At 36.0% G+C, this 26,803-nt stretch overlaps 1 protein-coding gene across 3 annotated transcripts in view; it reads right to left on the bottom strand.

Annotated features, from left to right (window-relative positions):
• Positions 1 to 26,803, bottom strand: part of CADM2 (cell adhesion molecule 2) — a 681,251-nt gene that overhangs the window by 231,507 nt on the left and 422,941 nt on the right. For 2 of the 3 annotated variants that reach the window (XM_064469629.1, XM_064469639.1), the window contains exon 2: positions 1,163 to 1,189. The exons of the other annotated variant lie outside the window; for it this stretch is intronic. In XM_064469629.1, the coding sequence (XP_064325699.1) occupies positions 1,163 to 1,189 (27 nt within the window). The remainder of the gene's footprint in view (positions 1 to 1,162; positions 1,190 to 26,803) is intronic. 3 annotated transcript variants of the gene reach the window in all.

Genomic DNA, 26,803 nt, shown 5'->3' on the forward strand with positions numbered 1-26,803 from the left:
CAAATATGTGAATTTAACTTTATCCACTCCCTTCACTCATGACATCCAATGCATGCAAAATTTCTGAGAAAAATAATTTACAAAAAGCCATGCAAGGGTTTAAAAAAACTTGAGCTGTATTTTTATTATTGATATAGTTAATCTAATAGATAAACACCATCAGTTGGCTGTGCTTTCTTTGATTATTATTTTTGTTCTACATCTTCAAGCTAGACAATGTAAGTGAACTTAACAAACACCAAGAATATCAGAGTTCTTAACTTCCAAACTACAAGTAACCAAGCATATTTGCCTTAAAATCTGATGTTTAATATTCAAACAACTCAATTTTATCTACCAGAAATTTTAGATAAGTTTTAGTAAATCACTTCCTTTCAGTTTTTTCTATGAAAATATATGTTCATATATATATATACACGCACACAGAGATATGTGTATATATACATGTATGCATCTATTTGTACATATATGAAAGTAAAAATATACCCTTCAGGTTACATTTGCTGCATGACTGCTTCGTTGAAATTCAGGAAATGGTTTAAGGCACAACTGACCTTACATGATTAGTTCTGAAAGGTTTATTTCTTTGTCACACTGATTTGTGACAATCACCTTGCTGCTCTGAAGTCATAAATCTCTGCAGAGATTATAGTACGCCTTTCTATATATTGGTATGCTATCAGAAACAGTGATGATCATTTTATACTAGTCTGCAAAGATTGGGGATGCTTAGGAGACACTTAGGTTCATTGTTCTCTGTTCAGATATTTATGACTATGTCTAGAGATAAAAAATATAAATTACATTTACATATTTATGAGCATTTTGATGTAATATCTTCATTTTGATTAAAATGCCATCAATATCGCTACATTACTATAATGCAAGTCAGAAATCTAACTACAATGCGCTTGGTTTTATCTTTCTCCTAAAAACTTCCTAAATTAAAACAATTAACACAACACAGTAAGAGTGATGACTGATAAACAATTAAAACAGTCTGCACTTAAGGGCAATTACAAAACTGTAAAAACCTAATCTACTATACCATAAGATCTAAAAATCTCTTTCTATGTTTTGAGAAGCAGAAAAAACCTTGTGAGAAAATAGGCGGGCTGCAGAACCATGCAATGCAAATTGAAGAGTGCAGGCAGAAACTCACCTCTAGCTTTGCTCTTTGTAGCAGCCACTGGAAGCAAGGAAAAGAGTGCACAAGAAGAGAACAAAGATAGATTAGACAGAAGGTTGAGCAAGTAAGAATACAGAGAAACTTTATCACTATCGATTCAAAGCTAGCAAACACCACTTCTAGGATTATTTGACCTATTTATTTGAGACACTGCAGCTCTATGAGATAGTTCAGATCTATGATTCTGTCAGAAGACCTGTGTTGAGAATTTAGAAAATATATCACAAAACACACTTAAAAAGCATGGCAAGGAATGGAGAAAAATCATGGACCATTAATCACAAGTAGATGCAAACATATATATACACACATTTGGGAATTTGAAAACTTACAGCACAATCCACGTGCCAAAAGTACATCTTGAAGTACCTAAAATCTTACATCATTTCTTGCTCCTATTTCTTGAAACGCCATTCTCCCGTGAAGCTGATGCAAACAAACATCAGTTAAACTACAAGTGCTCCAATTATTTATAATCTATGCTATATGATAATTGTTTTTCTTCACTGAAGCCTACATCTTCAGATTGTTCTTGCACCCTAATAGAGTATGCAAAGCAAAAGGAGCAGACAATGTTTTAACAAACAGTGATCAGTGTTCAAACTCAGAGAAAAAGGGGCAGGCAATGCAGCCTTCCTTAAGTCTCCTGAAGCAAGAGAGTTTCATGCATTAGTTCTAAATGCACAATGGGGTCACAAAACCAACGATACAAGCTTAAAATATTCTGCTAACATTTGCCCTACTGCCAAAATCAACAGAATCATTATTTTCTGTTTTGTAAGTCTCATGGTAATGTTGCTGATACACAATATTCATCAGAATTATAAATTTCCATCAGTGAAAATGGAATCACTGTTAGCTGTAAATTACACAAAAGATACTAACCACAATTCTTTAAACTCTCAAGTGCACTCTGAAAACTGAAAAGCCATTCATTCAAGAGCATCTTCATGAAAAAAGGTACCTCAGGAAAAAAAAATAAATTCCTCTTCTGATGGCCCTTCTTGTAAGGCAGATCTATGTCAACAATTCAGAGGCAGCTACTCTTGTGACCAAAAGACAGGAAAAGAAAACCAAACAAAAAAAAGGAGAAAGACCAAATCCCCTTTCTGCTCTATTTGCTTCTCTTGTTCTCACCTAAAGGTTTTAAGTTGGGCTTTTTTTTGTTGGTTGTTTTATTTCTTTTTCTTTGTCCGGTCTGGTGTCTCACCAATCAGCCTACTAAGACAAGTACGGAGAGCATGGCAGTGAAGGCCAAGTTGACACATAAGAAGGAAGTGATGAAAAAATCAAACTTTTAACTTTATGAATGCATCCCAAAATGGCAATTCTCTAGTTTTTTTTGTGTGTGTGTGTGTTTTGGTTTGTTTTTTTTTTTTATTCTATTCACTGATCACTCCTCTACTTCCTGATGAAATTGCCATCATGGCATTGCCATCATTCTCCTGGCAGTGAAAACAAGATAAAAAAAAAAGCTGTCCCATGACATCTGAAATCAGCATTACTCCATGGAAGAATTCTGCTTTAGGGAGGTACAACAAATGCAGATGCTTCTGCAGACGTCTTTCCATAAGGCTGTTTAACAAGATATACTCACCTGTAAAACAGCCAGTAAATCTTACACGCACTAAAAATCATTCCCGTAGTAAACAAAATTAATGGTGCCATTCTAATTTTATAATAAGTGAACAGTTTCTCCTTCATGCAAATATAAGTTGATAATGAATGCATTGAGTTCATCAACATGTTCATTTTCTTGTGCTTCCCCTTCTTTTTCAGTCCTGAGAATTACACCTACATGAGCAGATTATCACTTTGAGCCAGAATCATCATTTAAACTTAACAAAGGTCTGGAGGAAATACACTCCCCCCAGTAACTCACCACAACAGGAGACTTTATACTCACATTAGTTATTCAGAATAAAGAGATAGATATATGTGTGTGTGTGTGCATATATCTATCAAAATATGTATATGAAAATATATATATGTACTTTAATAGTTCTGAATAAATATATATGCACACATATATGCATATATATTATCTATAATCTATGCATATGGGTACATATCTACATATATATTAATCTCTGTATATGGTTACATATATACATGTGTATTAAAAGAATCCAACTATTCTGTGATTAGACAGCTTTATTTTGAAGCATGAGCACTAGACAGAGAATTATTACCTATCATGTATCAGTAAATAAAGAAAAGATATAAATGAGGTTGTACATTATAATTGGAAGTAGGACAGGTTACTAAGCTTGTTAGACCAATTATAACTCTCTGCAAATCCACTAATAGAGGACTAGATGACAGTAACCTTCTTAAAAATGTCATGTTCAATACTTGTAAGTTTTTCCATTGACAGCAGGGTCCAATTACAAGTCAATTCGTAAAGTTCAAACTGCACAACAGCCAAATTAGCTGAAAATGGTCTTTCAAAACATAATTCTGCCTACTGAACAGAACTAGCTGGAGCTGTTTCCATCAACGACCCATCTTTTTGATATCTAGCATGAGGGAAAATTCCCTTTCATTGTTATCGTTGAGGCTGGCATTTCTTTTTGCAAAGGTGAAAGAATTTTTCTCTCTTCCCTCTTTACTCTCCTTCTCACTCTGTGCAAAGAGAAGACAATTTTCAGCCTATATCCAGTATGTTTGAAAATTTTTATCCTCCTCTTATTATTATTGCTACATGAAAAGTCATGGGAGGAGACAAGCATAGATAAATGTTTCAAATGAACATTATCAAAACTGAAATTTAGCCGAGGGAGGCTGATCTCTTGGTTAGAGCACCGGATATGGGGTAACTTGGCTTTTCATGCCACTGAAGCCAGTGACAAAAGACCTGTGTGTTCCCACAAACAATATTACAGTTGAAGGATCTACATTGCTTTATGCCTTCAGCAAATGAGATGATTTCTCTGCATTTCACATGACAAATTCTCTTTTTCCCTACCTCATCTTCCTTGATTGTTGACTAAAGAGACAAGCTATTCAAGGCAGCGAACCTCCCACTGCTCAAAGTAGAATACTTGTAGGACACTGATTTGAAACTTCTGTAATACAACTAAAGTGGATTAGGACCAGCCAGTAATAATTTATGGGTACAATGTAACCTGAAAACTGGAATTTACTGTATTTGGCCAGCACTTACTTTATTTGGCTAAAATAACAAGCCAATCCGGAAATGGAAAAAAAGGAAAGGCAATGACTTCTGGTATTTCCCCATTTTCAGGAACTTTTTTAAAAACCAGAAAACATATAAGAGGGCATTTTTCTTTCATTACTCTGCTTTGTCTTTCTTAGGAAATTGATTTTGGACAGGGAGGCATACTACAGAAAAGCGTGAACAGTGACCTTTGTTGGAATTTAAGGAAGATTTTAAAGACCAGAGACACAAGACAGATGAAGAGGGAAGAAAGACCATATTCTCAAAAGTCAGGCTGAAAGGCACAACAGAGCTACTAGATTTCTGGGTAAGACTGAGGAAAAAGAAATCTTCTATTAATCCTTAGTTCGATCAAGATTAAACCGTATTTTATTTTCTGAAGGCTGTTCTGGTCACAGCATATGCAAACCAAAAAGGTTGGCTACTAGGGAAATGTCTGTGAGTGAGGGGTACACACAGCAGCAAGAAGCAAGGTCAGAGATCTCAGGGGAGTCTGCTCTGAGGGATCAGGAAAGGGAAGGAAAATTGTGCCAAGTCCTGAAACATGGTAGTTAATTTTCACAGAATGAAGGTTTTTAGGGCATTTTTTTAAATCAGAAAAGCATTTCTGCTCTAGCTGCGCTGCTGAAACAATGTTTTAAAAAATCATTGCTTGAATGTAAAAAGCTGGATTCAAATTTCAAGAACCTTAATATACCCTTGCTCTCAAATATCAATAATACATTGTGCTTTATTTTTCTGTGATATATCTTTCTGACTTCTTGGTTTTTGTATGCCAACAATTGTTAAATTACATTCTTTGATAAATGGTGGCTACAAGTTGTTCAATATTTTCTCCACACTCAGCTGTCTCTACACTGTTCAATTTTGTGGACATTTTTAGACAGATTTGATATAGCATTTATTTTATTTTTGTCTTATATGTGATTTATTATTCGATTTGGGGTTTTGTCTTTTGTCTTTGGAAAAAACCACGTCCTTCCAATTACTTCAATAGCTCAATAAAAATAAAAAAGGGAAAGAGTATTTCCCCCAGATGTCCAGCTTACCTAACCTTTTATTTCAGAAAATAAGGAGAAAGAAAAAATGGAAAGGTTTGAGGTCAGTGCCTTGTTCTCATTTCACCTGTTGCATGTACTATGAATGCAGCTTGAGGGAAAACCAGTACAATATCTAAATGTTAAAATTACTAAATAGCTCTTTTCAAGAATATAAACAAGATGAAAGTCACAGTCATAAAGCGCATTGTGTTGAACCTACGGTTCCAGCAAATCTAGAGGTCTTCTCATCTTCAGTAAAAAACATCAACAATCTACAGGACAGATATATTTATTAATCTGTATTTTACTCCAGTCTTAAAACTTTTTGCGACCCTGGAATACTAAACATTATTAGAGAAAAAAGCATACACAAAAAATCCCCAAACCAATCCAAGCCCCCCCTGCCCCAAACACCCCCAACATATAGGGCTGAAATGCCGATTTCCAATTTTCAAAAGGAGTTATTTTTACAGTACTTAAATTTAGAATTTCATTTTTAATTTTGTGACGATGATGACAACAACTGCATTTTTTTCCTTAGCATAAACTGATGGATTATCACTGGTCATTTAGGTCACCTAAATGCCAGCTCTGATTCCGTGAATGCAGAAGCTCCTCTGTGTGACAGAAGGCTTAGCAGGATCTTTTTCTCCAGGGAATAATGCAAATTATTAGGCTTTCACAGACTAAGAGACCCACTGAAAGCAAGGGTACCAGTACGTGCTGTAATTCAGCATGCTTCACCACCTCCTTCTCAACAACAGTGTTTTCCAAAAGCCACTGAAGGAGAAACAAACCACCATCGTCACCTGAAAGTGGGATTTTGAGTCTCCTGCACTGCTGCCTAGTCTTGAAGCGGGGCCAACAGATGACAGCGAAACATGGGACCTAGGAAGTTCTTTTAGATTAAGATACAATTTAAAATCCTAGACACATCCTCATGGCTAAATTTGTTTACTTTTGGTTTTCTGACCTCTCTTTTGATTGCCTTTATTGAAATGCCTTTGCATTTTGTAGCGAATATTCTTCTTTATATGTAAGTTCTGCGCACTATCCTAATGGAGATTTCTAAAATATCACTTAGTGGCATTTGCAGATATAATCAGAATGCATATATTCCTAGATAAGTCTTCATCTCTTTATTTGTATAATCATTAAAGATCTGTGCAGTCATGCATATGTAATTACAAGGAATTCAAACATGTGACCTTCTATTATTTATTCTATCTTTGCATCATTGCATCCACAATACAAGTTCCTCAGATGACATCAGGTAATTTCCCTCAGAAAGAGATAAATTTTGCTTACTAAATGCAGTGACTGATCTTCAAAAAACCAAGAACCTTTTTATTTCTGTCAATTTAATACATTTTTTTCCCCTCACGGTTTAAGAGAAAAACTACAAATGAACAGGCATGCAAAAAAAGTACGTGATTTTGAAAGGACAAAAAATTGATCAATTTCTTTTATTTCAACTATAACATTAAATGTGTACACAATAGAATATATATTGTATAGATGCTGCATAATAGGGATTATGCATCTATATAGTGATTTGTAATCATATTTTCTCTTAGAACACAGTATATTTTCTTGAAGATACAATTGAAAAGAGGACAAAAATGCAAATTCGGAAGGGTCATGAAGAGGTCAACTGCTACATCATCTGAGTCTGAAGCAGCATCAACTATGTTTGGACATCTCCTAACAGATTGCCTAACATATTGTTAAAACCTTTGGTGACAGGGACTCCAAAAGCTCTCCAGGTAAACTGCTTTCATGCACAGTTATCCTCTCAATGGCAAATTGTCTTCCTCACATACAACCTAACTACCATATGTAGGAGACTATGCCAATTACTTAACCCTTTTCATACCTTCCATGAGTATAAATAACAGAACATATACTTCTTTAATGTAACCGTTTGCGTATTTGAAGACTTGTTACTTCTTTTCTGTGCTTAAACAATCACGTTCTTCCACTGTCTTAATATATGGGTTCCAACTTCCTCTTTATCATTTTTCCTGGATTTTCAGCAATTTATTTACACTGATCTAAAATCAGGCAAGATATCCAGCTGAGGCAGCACTAGTGCAAAGTGGAACAATTAGTGATGATGCCTCCCACCTAGCTCTTCGGCTGTGCACTCCAAAATATCACTTGGCTTTAACGAAACAGCATCGCATCGTATTCAAGCCCACAACGACCCCTTTAGTCCTCCTCTCCATATTGCTGTACACGTACCTATTGAACATTTTGGTTTCACATATGTATTTTATCCTTTCTGAATACAGAACTTCACCCTTGTCTTTAGAAGATTCTGTTGCTTTAAAGTTACTTCCCCATTTATTAAGGTCACCTTGAGTACTAACACACTCCTCCGATCCCTGAATAAATACTAACACGACTGTTAATCTATAAAGTACAAACCTATCTCAAAGCTACATACCGTATCACATTATTTTTGTATACCTGCTAGTCTTCGGAAGAATATAATAATTCTTGACAGCAGTAGAAGACGTTCAAATCTGAGACTAAGCAGGTCATAAAGGACTTCAGTTGTGTTCAGTGTGTCTACATTCAGCCCATAATTAGAAAAAAAAAACAACACACCCTAAACCATAAATAGGCAAAATTCTTGTTAAACAAAATAAAACGAATCCATCTTACCTAACGCCCCTCCTGCACACACTATAAAACCTGTAGGCAAGCCAGACATAAACTACATAAGCTAATGCACAGACCCAAATGACAAAACACTACTATATACTACTCCATCTAGCAAACCTATGGACTGACCATCCATCCTGGGCAATAATAGCTGACTATTCTGTTACTAATGGCAAACAGAACATCAAACCAGCAGCTGCTGTATGTTTACTGTGCTCTGTGAGAAAAAGCAATGTTTAGAGAAGGTGCTTTTAAAGCAGTCTTTTCGGTATAGGATGCAGCAATTCTAGAAACTCTATTAAATTATATTTTACTTGGTGAAACTTTGAAAGGCAATGTGATGAAGGAGCATAGGTTTCAGCATTTTGGTTTTCCCCCCACCCTTTTGCTCTAGAATTCAATGCCAGGTAATGACAGAATATTTTCCAGTGTTCAGAATCTTTCCTTTCCAACCTCATGGAATATAGATTTGCAAAATAGTAATTACTGAACCCAGATAATGAGGAGCAATTCCTATACTGGAATGGAAAAGCTAAAATGACTGTAAGCATCTTTCAAACTTTCTAATATGCTGCTAAACACATTAAATATTTTAAAACTGCAACTAGATTATCATATGCAATGACTTTTATTACGCGATACTAATCACAAAATATTGAAGAACATGCAGCTCCATTTTCTTTCTGAAAAACAGACTATAAATATAGTAATTCTGGTCTCGTTACTCATTATAACTCCATGATGGAGATCAGCAGAAGCATCTTATAATCTAAACATCACTAGAGTTCAGGATTCCAGCTGTAGCTGATTCACATTAGCAGCTGGAAACCATAACACAGTGTATTACTGTATAGCGAAAGATGAGTATAATCATGCCCTAAAGGCTTCTCTTAAAGGCATCCAGATAACATGATTTGCCTGTCCCAAAATGCCAACTTTATGCATGCTATAATAATACAGCTGGACACGTAACTTCTACAGGCAATGCAAGTTGCAAGTAAGCAATTTCATCATAAGCTGGGTTACCATAAAACATCACAGAAATTTAAAATGCAAATACATAATATAGTTTGTGAACAACAGTAAATACAAATTTTATATTTCATTTTATAAAGGTAACAGAATGTTTTAAGAAGTATGTACAAAAACAACTCCAAAGTAGGAGAATGAAGAACTCCACAAGGCTGTAAGTGTGGTTATGCCAGGCAGAGATAAAAACACTCAGTTATTCTCTCAGATCTCATTTATAGTTATTTCAAAACTTAAACCAAACATTTGAAAAGCTTTGACATTCACTCAGCACCTCAGACAAACTATCAAAATTTTTCACCATGCAAAACATGTGTACCTAGACACTCACCCAACTTCCGTGATCTTGTCAGGTCTCCAGAAAGACTAGAAAGGAAAAGATCCTGCTTGGATACACTTAGCAGACTACTTAGGCACAAACTGGCTGTCATCACATAACTGTGTCTGGGCACAAGCAGCTGTAAGCAGTGAGCGCGTGTTTCTTTTCACATCTGCAGATCAATGCACCAAAAACACCTCAAACTATGCGTTGTCCATTTTGCTCAACCCAAGAGCAGCCTGTGACATTCATGTCTCATGTTAGGTTTTTGGGTATTTGCTTGTTTGTGTGTTTGTTTTGTAAGGTACGTGCTACCCTACATTGTTACCGATAGATATTTTCTTAGTCTACTATTCTTATACACATTATTTTCCACTCACAGTCCACAGCTTTGATAGGCCACAAAGCTTTAAGAGTTCTTGTATTTGAAAATAAGCCCTTATACAACCAGCGTGAACTCAAAAACATTATAATCAAGAGAAAGGATCTAGGAAGGCAGAAAAACAGCTAGGGTTTTCCTTACGTTACCTCTACATACAACTAATTCATCTACTGTAAACCCTACGAAGGTTTTGAGAAGGCAACTGGCTTTCATCACAATTCCCCTCCCCCCCCTTTTTTTTTTTGGTTAGTATCACAGCCCATGGGATTTCTGTATAAAAAGTGTTACACCACATCCATAACAGATCACCTGCATGAAAGGCTTTCTTAATAAAGTATGTCTTAAGGGCCATTGGGAAAGCAATTGAAGCACATGGAAACAAGCACGTATCTTAAAGAATAGAGAATTAAAACTTTGAACAGAAAAATAAGATATTTTTTTTTTAATTCCCCAAATATCAATTTAGGCTCTTCTAGACATTGGAAGACAAACTTGGGTAACTGGCAAGACTGATGAAGAAAATACTGTAATAAATTAGGTGCAGAGCTCAACTGATAGGAATTCCAAAAGTTTAAATGGATGTCAGTAAATGTGTTCTAAATCTAAACTCTTCTTCCATTGGGGAATGGAGATTTCAGATGTGACTTTTCAGTGGTAATTGTATTCAGCCATTAAAAATTCTACACAGAATTTTCTTCATCACCACTTGCAATCACTGAAGTTGTCATGTCAAGAAATACACCGGAAAGCTTTACTCCTTGTCTTGACCTGATACAGTATAGCCATTCCTCTTGAGACCTTCTAGAGAGTAGATTTAAATATTAGAGAACATAACAACTTCTTTGGAACTAGTGAGGCTTACAGGATAATTTAGAGACATTAAAATACCTTCACAATTGAGGGTCAATATATAATACTCCTGTGAAAATAGATATTTGTAATGAGAATTATTGGGTAGAATTTATTTTAACTAAAAATGGATCATGTTATACATATTAAAAATATACATTCATTTCTGAAGACAAATTAAGCTTTTTTCACAGCAATTTTTCATTGATCAAAGCAAATTAAAAATCTATAAACTTATCTATACACTAATCAAACTACAATATAATTTATCTCTTTATGATAAAAGTGAAGATGTAATAGCAAATGACTATGACATTTTGTTAAGACCCCTAAAGAACAAAATAAAACTTATGCCAAAGTAGTACTAACCACACTCAAATGAGTCAGTTTCAAATACATACTTAGTCATTTATTCTCAGAAACAAGGTAGGAAGATATTTTGCTTTCTATATGAATTATTTACTGCATCTCCGCCTGGTTTGGATGATGGGGAAATTAAGGTGAATCTTTCAACTTGATGATATTGTTATCAGTGAAGTAGTATTAAAAAAAGAACTTGGATTTGTTGCATGTGATTTATTGCCAATTTTTCTACGTTTCTCTGACAGTCCAAGAAACATGGCTAAACTTTAAGAGAAAAAAAACCAAACAACTAAGACAGATACTATACATATAGTTCAAATATTTGCTTGTAATTTATCATCTGCTATTCATAATCATAGCAAAAATAAGGCTAAATACTATCTTTCTCCTTATATCTGGCTTTACAAAAAAGGACTCCACTTCAGTGTTAGACGTAGACTCATTGCCACTCCATTTTGTCAGCCAATATCCAATTTGAAGCCTGATAGTGCTGTTAAAGTGAAAAGTTGCCTTGACAAGACTTATCGAGCAAGACCTATTTTTGTAGCTTGGGTGAGACATGTAAATGATAAATTATTTTTATAAGGATGCACTGTCCAGAGATAGATTTCATCCTTAATATAGATCTTTTTGACCTCACACCATCTTTCATTGCACGTTTCAAATTTTACCTGATTATATGCATTAAATTCACAATCAACTAGTAATATTAAAAAACATTTCATTTCCTATATATAGTTCTAATATCCTGCAATGGTTTAAAAGGTATATACATGTTGAATATACAAACCAATGCAGTAAAAGTTGTCAGGTAGTCTACAACTTCTCCATTGTAATGAGAACGACAACTGAAATTTCAGAAAATCAAACAAATCACAATTCCAGACTTAAGATTTTACACACACACACGCACACCCACCTCTTCTGTATAAAGAAATATAAGCCAATAGTTCTTTATTAGAACGAGACTGGAGGAATGAATATGCAGAATCTACAAGCATATGCCTGAATATTCAGAATTTGAACACTCATAAACAGCCATTAGATTTTTTTTTCAGGAAGAAAAGAAAGTATTATTAGATTCAGAATTTAGAACATTGTTAAAGATGCTCAAAAAATAAAAATAGTTTTGAAACTATAATTGTTCAAAATATGATACTCTTAATATTGACCTGAGCCCCAATTTTCTTTCATTTGAGCATTAAAAACATTTCTATTCCTCCTTTAATTATATTGCCACTCTACTAAAACTGTAGGCAAGATTCATTTAAGAGTTGATCTGTGTTTACAGCAGCTATCAGTAGTCCTGGCTCTCCACTCTCAGTGGAGAGTAACATCTCAGGTTACTACATGCAATAATATGCCTAAAGTGCTGGTATATAAAAAGCTGGAAGCACTGCCTGTGAGGGAATATGGAAATATGGAATCTGGAAGCTTTCTGCATTTAAAAAAAAAAAAAAAAAAAAAAAAAAGTAGTTAATTTTAACACTGGGGACTAAGCTGATGGGCCGAAAAGTTCTGCTTAGGTGGTGAGCAATTCACATTATAAAATTACATTCATATTTGAACCCTCTTCAGCTTGCATTTCATCTGATTTAGTTTCAAAAGGGGTGGCTCCCAGCTTGCTGGTCTAACAGCAACATCCACAGACTGCTGACATGAGCTCTTGATGTGGTTGTCCCAGCTTTGTTCCGTAGTGGGGCCTTTTATCATGTGTCCTTCACTCTTGGTCTTCAGATGTACATGTTGCCCATACCTCCAAAACAGACCAGATGCATTTCATTAACTGCTCAGTTCTGCCTATGAGTCATCAAAATAAGGACTTATTAGAGAACACCTTTGCCAGGGTGTGTGTACGCAAAGTATAGTCAGCATAGGCACTTGGCAAGCAGACACACTAATGATGGTACGTGGTGCACTGTAGAGACAGCACCAAATAAGAGCTTCTGAATGACTGCTAGAAATAACTGAAGCGAGAGAAGCAACATTCTGCCCCTTTGGTGGAATGAAAATGAAAAGACTGAACATCATTCCTTGTAAACAGCACAGGATCTTTAAAAACTGAGTCTAGGAGATGTAGGAAGTTAATATATTAAGATGAATTCAAAATAATAGATGACAAAAGAAAAAGTTCTTCAAGGTCAACAAGAAAAAACCTAAAAATGAGGGAGGTAAAAAAGATGAAAACAGAGATAAGAGGGAAAAAAAGCCAAGATAAAATGAAAGAAACAGGTAGGAGATTAAAATCAAAGATCTGGATCAGAAAGCTCAGAGAACCAAATGTGTATGAGACATACTAACTATTACAGAAATCTAAAAATTTGTAACTCCAGTGATCTGTATTTTCAGCATTTCAATATTGAGAAAGTATTTCCAAAATGACAAGAGATATAGTATATTAGGAGGCAGACTACGACTCTACAGTAACTGTAAATGAATACTTAGCATAATAAAATGGCAGGAAAGCTTTCATATCTTACTAATAATAGCTTCCTTACTATCATTACGATGGTCTCTGCCTGCGCTGCTTCCTTCCAACACTGCCACAAGGCTGTTATATTACTCTCCTTAAAAATCAAAAAAACCAAACCCCTTTTTTATATATAGCCAATAAGCACGTTTCTTGCACTCCTCATTTCTTTTTCCTTTCCTATCAGTGAAAATACTCCTAGAATTTGAAAGAATATTAATGTATACCTATTTATAGATATATTACAGATGCATGTTATATAGTTCATATTACATATACTAGATATAGTGTATACATTATTTTAATATATCCTTATATAAGATAACCATTTTCTATGAAACTTATTAATTCAATATCCATAGCTTTATTTAAAATATAACATCCATTATTATTTTCTATAAAAGAATATATAAAGCAATATATGTGTGATATATAGTGAAGAATATACCATATAATATAGAAAAGTGTGTTTGTATACACATACTTCACTGCCTCTAAAGTATAATGCATTTTGGTAGGAAAAGCTTCTTTCCTGTGCGGGTGCCAGAGCAGGGGCACAGGCTGCCCAGGGAGGTTGTGGAGTCTCCTTCCCTGGAGACACACAAAACCCACCTGGACGCGTTCCTGTGCCCCCTGCCCTGGGTGTGCCTGCTCAAGCAGGGGGGTTGGGCGAGATGATCTCCAGAGGTCCCTTCCAACCCCTGCCGTTCTGTAATTCTGTGATTTGGACAATGAGTGAAATCAAGTGTGAGTAATGTGTACAATCAATTGAAAAATGAAAGATGAGAAATCTTTCTTGGAATATTTTTGAGAAACTTTTGAAGAATATTATCTTAGGAAATTAAAGAAACTAAGTATATTCCAAATGACTGTGTACACGAAATTACGTGATTCCTGGTGTAAACCTCTTATTTATGACTTCTGAAGTAAAATATTGTTTCTACTCCTACAATGAAAAACGTGTTATAGTAAAGAAATTATTTATGAACTGTCCACATTTCTGAACTGTACAATTGCATGTTGAGTATAATATTTTGATTCATAATGTGACTTTTGTAACATCCTGGAAGAACACATAGCAGACAAATAAAGGAAAAAATAAACCCAAACACTAAACTAGCCCACAAGGCAGATAAACAAGTTACTATTGGGTATTTCTAACTCATTCCTTGACATCTCTGCGAACACGCATCTTCTAGACAACATTATTACACAATTACAGTGCGCTAAAAAAGCATGCAAACCCCCCTTATAGCAGAATAGTGTTTATATACAGTGTTTAGCCTCAATCGATCCTGGAAATAGAGAAAACATTTTGTAATGTCACCTGTTTATAGCAAAAACATCGTACAATAAAGGATTCTGAGCGAAAGAATGCATAAAGGAGGGTGGTGTTGCTATTTTTGTTGTACTGTCAGAGCATAGCCAAAAGAGATTTGTAGTTCAGTGAATGAGTGGCAGAACAAACTCCAGCTGTGAGCATGTGCTCTGTGAGAATCAAGCAGGTCTCTAGCAGCTAACTGGGTAGCTCACCAAATTATACCGACATGCTCCTGCCTCGCCCACCTCCTGGACCATGCCAAGGCAGACGGTAACAACAGAGGCATCCCCACTCTTATCCTAGGAAACCACGGAAACCTTTCAGGTCCATTCCTGAGAAGTTTGTACACAGACCTCTTTCATATTCCGTACAACTTGCAGTTTAGAAGTTTGCACATGCAGTCAGTCACAGCATTAATAGAAACTGGCAACACAACTATGACTACTCCTCCTTAAAAACCTCGTAAGCCTTCTCTTCAAAAAGATTTATGAATAATGGGAACTAAATAATTCATGCCACTGCAGATGCCAGTCCAAATAGCCTCTTCCTTTTTAAGGTTTCAGTTTGTAGATGTGTGATCAAAAGCCTTCATCAGTCATGATAGTGGCATTTGTACTCAGTCCAAACAAACCGTATTTGCATCTGAATGTTTTTCATTGAAATGAGAGATATAATATGCAAGCCAAGTTCCAACTAAAAGGCATTTTATGCTATTTAAATTCAGTCAAATTAAAGGCTGAATGCAACCTAAAAGGTCTACTCTCAGAACAGTAATTTGACACATCATAAATAAGACACATTTTTTTGTTAGAGTACCTCAGCACTTGTCTGAAATTTTTACACAGCATCTTAACAGTGCTGCCTCTTGAGGAATAATAGACAAAAGTCCTGCATATAAAGTAATGAAGTACACAGAAGCTCAACACGCTGCCACCAGTTCAAAGATTTCACTTACTCGTACACAGTTACATGCAACCAAGCAGGTAAAAGCAGTTGCTCTGTGGAGGCAACATTAACCTGAGAGAACTCGCTACTACATTTCTGAGCGAATAGATACGTGTCTTGTACATCAAATTCTCCCTGTTTTGTTAACACTGTTTACTAGTAAGGTGTGGATCTTTCTTTACTACATTCATTGCTCAGATTTACTACTACATTTAAAAGTATCACAGGCAGTCCCTCAACAAATAAGAATGGGAAGGCATCAGTCCATAAAGATCTCAATTATTAAATGTGGAAGAAGTCACAGTAATTTCACCTTGGCAAGAGAAAAAGCAGTAGGTTCAGATTAAAATTCTTGTTCTTGCCAAAGGGAAATAAATACAGCTCATAAATTGAGGTCAAGACTAATTTTAAAAATCTGTTAAGAGCCTAAAATGCCCTTTTCTTATGAACCTTAGTGGGGACAACCAAGATAATTTTTTTTAATTGTCATGGGGGTTTACTGTAACTCCTTTTTTTTAAAAAAAACCAAAGGCTTCCTATTGTATTTAGCAATTGTATTTAGCTGGTGAAAAGGAAATTAGATATTATGTATGACCCCGTGACCCCATATTGAAGCATGTCACAGGTCAGTCTTTTAATTTGAAGTAAGTCTGGATTGTTTGGGGTTTTTTTTTGGTGGGAGTGTGTGTATGTTGTTTTTTTTAAAATTATAAAAATATATCAGTTTACTTTGCAGAAAACATAACCCCATGAATTAGTTATCCCAAATATATAATATTGGGGTCTTAATTTTAAAGTCCTTGAATTTAATTTAGTAATTAGTATATGCACCATACATCGGATACACTATGACAATCCCAATGATGTTTATATTCATTCATATGCAATCTATTTAACTATTTGGAGAATGCATGGTTTTAAGGCATCCCTAATTTTGACACGGAAAGAGTTTACATGAATAAAATTTAATAAAAAGAAGAGGCACGTACTCTAAGAAGCAAGGCTACTCCACAGCATGAAGGTACAGACTTCTCAGGAAAACAACAGGGAATGGCTCGCGGCAGACTAGCACAACACAGCACCAGTACTGTGAATGCTAATGAGTAAAGCCAAGGAATAACGCTGGAGCATCGTAGAGTGGAAGATGACACTGATGAGGGCAGATGCAGAAAAATGATTATCAACTTCAGACCCCTAGAGCAGCGTGAATGAAATCACATCCTTGTATTCTGGGAAATAAAACAGGCAACTTGGATAGAAATAAAGACAGCCTTTAATTATCTAAAAGTAAATTGGGAGCAGCCCATGATAATTCAGAAGTGGCGTTATTATAGAATACAATGCAGAGTTAATTCAGAAATCAGTTTGTTCAAAAACATCAACAGCTGGGTTTAATAATAGACACAATGAATCAGAAATGAAGAAAAGCTTGAGACAGAAGATTATTGAGCAATTCCAATCATATTATTAGATTTACAACTAAACAATGGCAAAGAACCTGTATGTTAGAATTATTTAAATAAGGGAAAACAATAATTTGGATTGATGAGCTACAAGAGTGGCAAAAAATGAACTTTTACAGCATTATTTTGTCTAGTTGTGTTTCAGAGATGTTTGGTTATGATTTTACCATGGCAAAAGGTAACTTTCCCATTCAGTAATTACTTTTAAAATAAAATAAATGCTGTCTTGACACAAGACCAAAATATCATTTGAATGAAAAAAATGCTGTAATGTTAAAAAAGGTTTTGATTAGACAGTGCTACGCTCTGATATTTCTTTTCATATTCAGTAAGACCTCCTTCTGCAAATTCTCTCAGTTTTTATAATTCCCATGGCATATGATGCTTAAATTCCATTACATTTGGGAAAGCACGGGAAGTGCACAATCAGACTGTCATATGCCAGTACCGCTGGCAAAGCGAAAATAGGGGCTGACTGCAAGTTAAGGTAGAACGATTGCATATTTTATCAGCAGAATTGTAAAGTTGAACTTTGTACAACACATGGTCAAATTTTACATATAAAAAGTAAATATGCAAAGCAAATACCATAATGACACATCTTGTTCTGCAGACAACAGAAATTAACAGTTTTAAGTTTTTTGTTTAGTTTGGTTTGGTTTCTTAAGGGAGGAGAATAAGGCTGTGCTGTCTGGGCAAATCTCAGCAATCTCATATCTTTCTAGTTAACCAGCTAACCAGCAATCTTTCCGGCGATAATTATACTTTAAAAAATGTTTTCCTGTACATATAGTTTAGCTTTCAATTATCATCTGGGCTGAATTGGTAAGTGATGTTCTGTAAACTGGCAAATAATGATAAGGTGAACAACAAACATTAGCGTTCTGAATACATGCGTCAGGTCTGCCTAAGAGAACAGATTAACAAAAACTACAAAACTCCCCGAACTGGGTTTGACGATATTGTTCTGAAGTCAGAGGATATATTAAGACAGGCGTAGCACCGTGACACACTGCCTGCTTACAGATGAAAGACAATTATCTCTCAGACAACGTGAACTAAGTAATGTTAAAAGATTTCCTGCTTCCAGGCCTCTCTATAACACTCTCTCAATCCCACTTTTCTACAATGGCCCTGTATTATGACCAAATCAGATGAGGTGAATGAGATTCACCAGTTTTGACCTCACTAAAAGCTGTTCTTTACTCATCCAATGGCGTCATAAGAAAATATGGTGCTTTCTCCAAATGCTTACAGGACAAGGATTCCCACTAGGTATTACCACTTCTACAGCCATTGAGGTGTTCATGGCACTCCGGTGACACGTACAAAGCAAGGGCTTGGTTATCCTCTCATTCCACTATGAAGTCTAGTCCATGCTGTGCCAGCTGCAGTGCTCTGTGGCAGTATCTGAGTGAGCTTGAAAACACACACTTTGGTTCTGCTGCCAGCGGCACTCATGCCAGAAGAAGGTGATTGCAAAGCCTGCCTGGAGAACCATGTAAATACTTGGTTAAGCTGTCAACCAGCAGATTAACAGCAAAATGTATTCTCATATTCGCAGATATTTTTGTACTGATTTCCAGGACTAAAGAAAGTTGCTCTAGGATGAAAAGAATAGCATTGAAAAGATGATTGTTCATGGTAGGGTTTCTGAAACTTACAAAAACATTAGTTCAAGACCATCACTTTATTGTATTCCACCTTCCTTCTCTGTCCTACTTTTGCCCACAATGGAAGCGTGCATGCAGAAAGGGAGACTACCATGGTATTGTCTCTGGTTAACAATTTTTTTTGGCAAGTTACAACTCATAACAATACTTTCAAGAAGAAAAAATGAACAGGTTCCACAGTCAGCACTTTGTGTAACAAGCAATACTGAGCACCAAGTACTGTTCGCTGAATATCATTTAGAACTGTTGTTTCAGATTATATTCACAGAATCACAGAACGACAGGGGTTGGAAGGGACCTCTGGAGATCATCTCATCCAACCCCCCTGCTTGAGCAGGCACACCCAGAGCAGGGGGCACAGGAACGCGTCCAGGTGGGTTTTGTGTGTCTCCAGGGAAGGAGACTCCACACCCTCCCTGGGCAGCCTGTGCCCCTGCTCTGGCACCCGCACAGGGAAGAAGCTTTTTCCTCATATTTAAGTGGAACTTCCTGTGTTCCAATGTGTGCCCATTGCCCCAGTTCTCTTCAAAGACACAAAAAGAAGCAAAATGAATGCTGACAAAAAATTTCCACTCAAGCCAAAACGCTGGTATCAGATCTGTGTGAAGCTGTCAACCAGAATGTAACCAAAGTATAAATATTTGGGTTCTGAAACAACTTAGGGCAAACATACAAGTGTTAAAATTATATTTGACTCAATATTTTTGTATTCTGCTTTTCTAATATAGGAACTGGGAATGGAAGTATCATTTGCACAGAGGCAACATTGCGTAACCTTCCACACTTCATCATATGACAAAGAGTTCCAAAGATATTTTCACTACCATGTATTCCTCTACAGAAGTTGAACTATGTAATATACGAGTAAAGTATGTCTCAATGACAGTCCAACAAAAAATTTGTTGGAGGCAATGAACGAATCCCTCTACCGTGACACATATTAATATATACATTTATTCATTGAAAGTTAACATTTTTATTCAACATAGTTGTTCTATTTATGAATCAGACATTTTGTTTCCTTTAATGACAGAACGTTTTTATTCTTTTTTTTTTGTGTGGGGCTTTCAATCAGAACTGTAATCTGACATGCAAAGACAAAGGGAGAGAAAGGAAGAGATTTTGGCCTGAGCAGCATGAACAGTATTTAGTTTGCAACTGAAAAAAGTATTTTAAGTAAAAGGTGTACATGCAGGAATCAATTCAGGATGGTTGACGGAAATAAAAATCTAACACCCACTGAATATGACATGGATATTTCTATTGACTTTAGTAGGCTATGAATCAAGCAATAATTATACTATTAGGTTACTGAAAGAAAATAATAGTGATTTGGGAAAAATAAATGGAAAAAAAGGAAACAGCCCTAAAATAATCTGTATAATCTGATATCAACCTTGGCTGGCTGAAATTGCATTTTTTTCAGCATCCTCTAATGCAGCAATTATCAGTAGTCAAATGTACATATTATTATATACTTATCAGCTAAGGTGGATTATTATTGTACAATGTAAATCATTGACAAAATAAATTAACCAAGAAACTTTATCAGAGGGAGTATTCGCAACAAATTAAAACAATTTCATCAAAGACTTCTTACCCAAAGCGATGACTTACATTATAAGATCCAGGAATCAATATGCAACCAATATTGTCACAGCAGCTACCTCATGAAGTTAATGCAATAATTAAAAAATAATATAACTTGCTCTACAACAAGTAGAGCAAGCAGCCTTAAGACGGTCTGGTTCTTAACAGGCGTTATGCATGGCTGACCTGTTGTTCACATCCATATGCTGAGAATCAGTTCAACTAAAAAGGAACTTCCAGGAAGGTGGTCCCTGGCTGACAATGCTGTGATTTTACTTCCAAAACTGCCACATGCCATTTCAAACTTTCACCCTAAAATTCAGTGGTGTATTGGGAAGCAGTACGTAGCTTTATCAGGGAATTATGCTTCTAAAAGCTACATAATTCATTCACATATGGAAAACTCCTTGTTATTCCATATTTTTGAAAGGAGTAAACCATCTGCCACTGAGGAATACAGGGTCTTTTACACATATATATATGTGTAAGAGATGGACGAAGGTCCTCTTCAAGCTTAATGCCAGGCTGAGTGTACAGTCATCAAACGTCGATGAAAAACTTTATTAACAATAATCCCAGGTAATTTAAAAACATGAAGTTCAGAGCACTAGAGAAGACATTAAGGACATAAAATGTAGAATAGTAATGAAGAGAATTAAATACCAGAAGATAATAATCTTGACATGATACATTTTTTAACATTAAGCCTTTTTATACTGGAACAATAAAATTTTAGAAAGACATATAGATTTATTTAGGCTATAATCACATTTTGAATTAAGTGACCATAAATCTATAGCAAATGTTCCTGTCCTCCGTCCATCCCCCAACCACCTGCAGCACACCGTCCCCTGCCTTTTATGCCAGGATCAGTACATTTTGAACGACATGGCGAGCCAGATGAAGGAATTGATGCAGGTGAACCTTATTTCTTTGTACTGCTGTGTTCTGGATTTAGTTGTGTTTCGGATTTAGTTGTCTTTGTGGATCTACTTACAACCTACATTCCTTCACTGTATGTAACTATAACCATTTTATACTCCAGTCTCGTAAAAAGCCATCCTGTCCTCCCCTCACATCTTTAATCTGAAAATATTATATAACATGCATTACAGTTAAAATCAGGAACACTGAATAGCTATCAGACATAATCTACACCTTGCCTCATAAATAGAAATAAATACTAACATGACAAAACCAAATAAGAATAGCACATAAATGGAAACTTTCAACATCACCAAAGAAGAGATATTTAAGATAAAGTTAATTAACTCAGTGAATTTGCTAAATCTGACTGAAGTTTAAAGTCTTAGCTTTAGAAGAACATACATAGACGTATCATAAATATACTATCAACAGTAGAGCTACTTTAGATAGATCATAAGATTACTAGATTTGTAGGCATTTTGCATATTTAATTTTGGACTGAAGTGGTCCAAAAGAAGGTATGGGGCTGGGGGGTAAGGGAGGAGGAAGTCCACTTAATGTATTCAATCAGCCAGTTAATTTATCAAGTGTAACAAAGTACAATAAAATAATGAAGGGCATTATTGAAAATTATCCAATTGCTTTTGAACTTTATTCCCTGAGTGTGAAAAATCTGCTTCTCTGAAATGATACTGAACTTTCAGCTGCAGAAGGAGCCACTTTTCCAAGGCAGTGTTTAATTAATTTATGGAGTCACTGCTGTGAAAGTTCATTGAGACAAATATTAAAACTGCTTTTTAAAAGGGTTGGATAATTTTCTGATGATAAACAACACTGGCAGCTTTGTAAGCAAAGACAATGATGTAAGAGTAATTAAATCTCACGCTTCAGGGTATCAGTAGAGTCCCCCTGCCCCAAGTACAGCATGAGCTATTATTAATAACATTTTTTTCATCCCATAAACGTAACCCCGAGGTGAATTATGTTATGTGGCCCACCTCTTAGCCTATTTGCCATTGCCAAAGGCAACATATGAGACTAGAGAAATCCATGGGTTGACTCAGTCTGGCAGTGCCCGTGTTTCCATGTGAAGTCCTACAATGCCATAAGAAAAGTAAATGCAGAAATAAGTCTTCCTCCAACTACCTCCTACCAAATTCCCTTCATCTAGTCTAGCTCCAGAAGACTACACCATCATGCATGTTATCCACTTAATGCTAAGTCATTCGCAATAAATAAAAGTAAGGATGACAAATTGGTCAATACGAGGAAATGCAGACTAAATGAATATTACATTTTCCGACTATCTTCTTGAAATTCCTGTACTGTTGCTTATTTTTTGATAGTGTAACTGAGAGGAGAGCAAGGGAAGAACATAATATAAAAAAGGTGTTAGAAAACATGGGAAATATACATTGCATACTTAGCAGATACTTAATTTCTAAAAAGAATTACAATTTTTTAAATGTATTTGGGTGTAGACGGTGTAACATGTATGCATTACATCCTGCTGTAATATTTCTATTCCCTCCTCTGTGTCCGAACACTTCAATAAACTAAAACTTTAGAAAATATGAATAAAAGCCATTGATCCAGCAAAAACAATAATAGGGAGGAAAAGTGGAAGGAAGCACACACATGTGGAAAGACATAAAAAAATTGCATGAAATTTGACTGTCCTTTCATTACCCAGATATTTAGCAGAAAACTTACAGCTCTATGTGACATTTTTCAGAATGCTTCACAGTAAGTTTATTACAAAGACAAGAAAAGCCCACAAAAGTTACGAACAATTGAAGGAGAACTCCGGAGTTTTATCAAAGAAATATGATGCCAAATTGATTTACATCCTGATTACTTTTTGGCATCTATTTTCATATATACACGCCAAAATATAAAATAGCAAAAATTATTAACACCTTTTTGGTAGAAGCGGTTTAGCAGTGTTGCTTGAAACCACTAAGGCCTATAATTATACCTTCCCACAAACGGCAACCACCACTACTAAAAGAAACGGTGAATAAAATAACATTAAGCCAATAAAGTAGGTAAAGTACTGGATTGTGTCATATTTCCCGAGGAAACTTCTTCATACTTAGCAATACAGTAACTGAGAGAACAGTCTGCAAAGAACTGCACATAAGGCAGCTGACCTACACCTGAAATCCAGGCACTATCGATTCTTTCTGGCCCGCCACTGCTAAGGAACTCATCATTAAGGAATTAAAGCTGAAAATCCCTGCCGACTGAGGTGTCACTGGAATTTGTCAGTGAGACTGCTGAGAACGGGCACACTGCTTGTGTTGCTTCTTTCTTTCCAATTACTGCAAAGAGCGGTCAGGAGAAACTGAGTTGCACTGCCTGCTGCCCCTGCTCATTTTCAGAGCAAGGGCACCCGCTTCCTCAACCTCTCACACTGGTCTGCTCTCGCAAACAAGTGATAGCAGCAATACTGACTACAAACAGGTTGCAGAACCCTATAACAAGGATCTGAGTAAATGTGTTTCAAGTTAGGTTCAATATTCTCCCATGCCCCCAGGCTTTCAGGAGTTGCCATCTGCAGCCGCTGCAATATAATGTGCCTTTCTGTGTTACTTTGTCCGCAGTTTCTGTACTCTATTAATATAAGTTATATCTGTATTCAAAGTTCACATAGTAAAAAGAAAATAAACAGCTGCTTCTCTGCGACAATTTTCAACTCACCTATGTAAAGAAGACAAAAGTAGAAAACTAAACTGAGAGCTTTTCTGAAAGAGTTCCCTCTATTTTTTACTCATGAATTAAAACTAGTTATCTGCAAGGAAAAAACCCCGAATCAAAAACCCCACCTCCCCCTTATTGTTAACAGGTGTGTGTTATTAATGATAGACTTAGATAAAATAAATTAATAGTCATTCTACCCATTTGGGTGTAAGAGAGATCTTCAGAATTACAAACAGGGGAATGATTAAAAGACAGTTTTCAACAGATACTGGGATTCAGAGCTTGCTTCACTTCATTTACCTGACTGCCATTCATGAGCTCAGGCAAAGCATTTTCTGTTATAGCAGCTGATTATTTATTTTTATTCTAGGAATTATAATTTTTTTTTTGTTGTTTAATGCACAAGGAAAACATACAGACACTTATTTTTAGTGTCTAAATGTAGTATACCACTAACAACAGCTTCACAACTGAACATGTTTTGACCAGGGGTTTAGACCAGACAACCTCCAGCGGTCTATCCCAACCTAAACCATTCTATGACTCTGATTAAGTTCCTCTTATAATACAAGACAATTTGTAGGTAGAGGTAAAATCTTCTATTAAATCAGTTGGTAGGCATGGAAAAAGTAACATGACTTTACCATAAAACAATACTAGCAAATAAAAGGGGATTAGTAAAGTGCGGGCAGCTCAGAGTTTCTACTCCTGCTGTTCCAAAGGCTGAGAGAGCTGTAACAAAAATTACCACTGTGCAGTCAGCACAGTGTGGTAGAATATCCAGGCTGCTCTATGGCTCAGCAGAAAACACTGGCATCCACCCATCTTCACCTCACCCTTATAATCTTTGTTAAAATCTGAGCATTGTTTCTCTCTTGCACAAAGTCTGATGGCAGACATGCCAGCTTCAAGCCTGGCACCATAACACACAGGGCTAAGAAGTTGGCTCACTGGCTAAGAGCATTAGAGCCATCACTGCTGGCAGCTATAGCCTGGTTTCCTTTAATAAACTGTATATATATGCTACCATGGGAACCTTTGAAGAGTGAGCAGCTAGTTACCCCAGACAATAATCACCACAGAAATGTCATTACCATGGTCTGCTCATGTAGCAGATGGAAAACTTACTCCATGAAGGCAGTCAAACAATGGAACAGGGTACTAGAGAAACTGAGGAATCTCAGTTCCTTGGACACTCGTGAAACTTTTTTAAATTAAGGCCCACAGTAATCCCGTCTAACCTCAGAATTGCAATTGCTTTGCTCAGGGGGTTGATCACATGACCTCTGGAGGACCCTTCCAGCCTAAGTTACTCCATCATTAGCTGCATCAAGAATCACTAATGTCATATGCAATAATCTCATCTTCAAGTCTGCACTACTAACCTTCAGGTTTATTGTGGGTATTTTATAAGAAATGATACATTGGGTACTTCGAAAGACTAAAAGGACTTTTGATCACAGCAGAGGAAGGATGCTTTATCACACTATACAATTACAGTTCTAATATTTACTCATTGCCCTGATTCTTCAATCACCTAAAGGAAGAAAGTTAAAGCCATCCGTGAATTATATCAGAAATTAAAGACATTATTCTTGGTGGAATTAAGATTTGAATTGGCATGGAACCTCAAGTGGGGCTGGGTACAAAAGGAACCATTTTTTTTTTCCCCCCGCTGGTTGTAAATTAAGTATTTGTATAAGAAGAAACCTTTAATATTGCTTTATACACAGATTATTAGACAGATGATATACAGTAGGAGACACTGATTAGAAAGAGATAAGAATGGTATTACTCCATAAAGTTGAAAATATGTTCTCTATAGTCACAACTTTAAAATTACTTACTCATTTTACATGATATTGTAAACTACTTTATGTTAAGGGTGATTTACAGGTACCAAGCAAGCACTAAGGCATCCCAAACCCAAGAGCTGGGCAATCTTAAAACCGACAAAACTAGAAGTCTTGCAACGCTTTCACCACCAAACTTTTCCTGAGACTACCACAGTATGAAAGGCTACACACCAATTTGGATTTTGGTTATGGAACAGTCTGCTAGAAAGATGGTCAAATGTAGCCAGGAAAGCACTACAGTACACAGAGGCCTGAAACAATTACAATCTATGATGTAGTAAATAACAAAGAAAATACCAAAAAAGTTTGCCTACTTACTCTGCTTTAATGGTAAAAACTCTCCTCTTATCATACTTTCACCGTAGAAAGTACTCTCCACTGTTTCAAATGCTGGTTTAATCCTGCCACAACATCTCAGAGACACCCAGAGACCAGCCTTCTCATTCCAGACCAAGACTAGCAGCAAAAGTCCAGAACACAACATTGCTTAACAGTGCCTTTAGTAATTTTGTAGGATGTAAGTATTCTTCTCATCAAATGCTTCTATAACATATGTAATAAGACTACTCAATTATTTTTTTAGTCTTGCTGTCAATACATTTGCTAAAACTCATCAATGTACTTGATTTCCATTGCCATTTGCAAGGTGTATGGTATCCAGTGTCATGAAATCTCTCCCTTTTGATCCCCTTCTGTCTAAAAACACACCCTTCCACCACAGTGCCCATTCATGTTCTCTCTCTATAATATGTAACATTCAAGCTCCTGACCATCAGGGCTGCAAATTGTACATTGCATCATGTCGCATATTAGATTACAGGTGCTAAGACTGT

Source organism: Phalacrocorax carbo, chromosome 1 (genome assembly GCF_963921805.1).
Source record: "Phalacrocorax carbo chromosome 1, bPhaCar2.1, whole genome shotgun sequence".
Classification (NCBI taxonomy): Eukaryota; Metazoa; Chordata; class Aves; order Suliformes; family Phalacrocoracidae; genus Phalacrocorax; species Phalacrocorax carbo.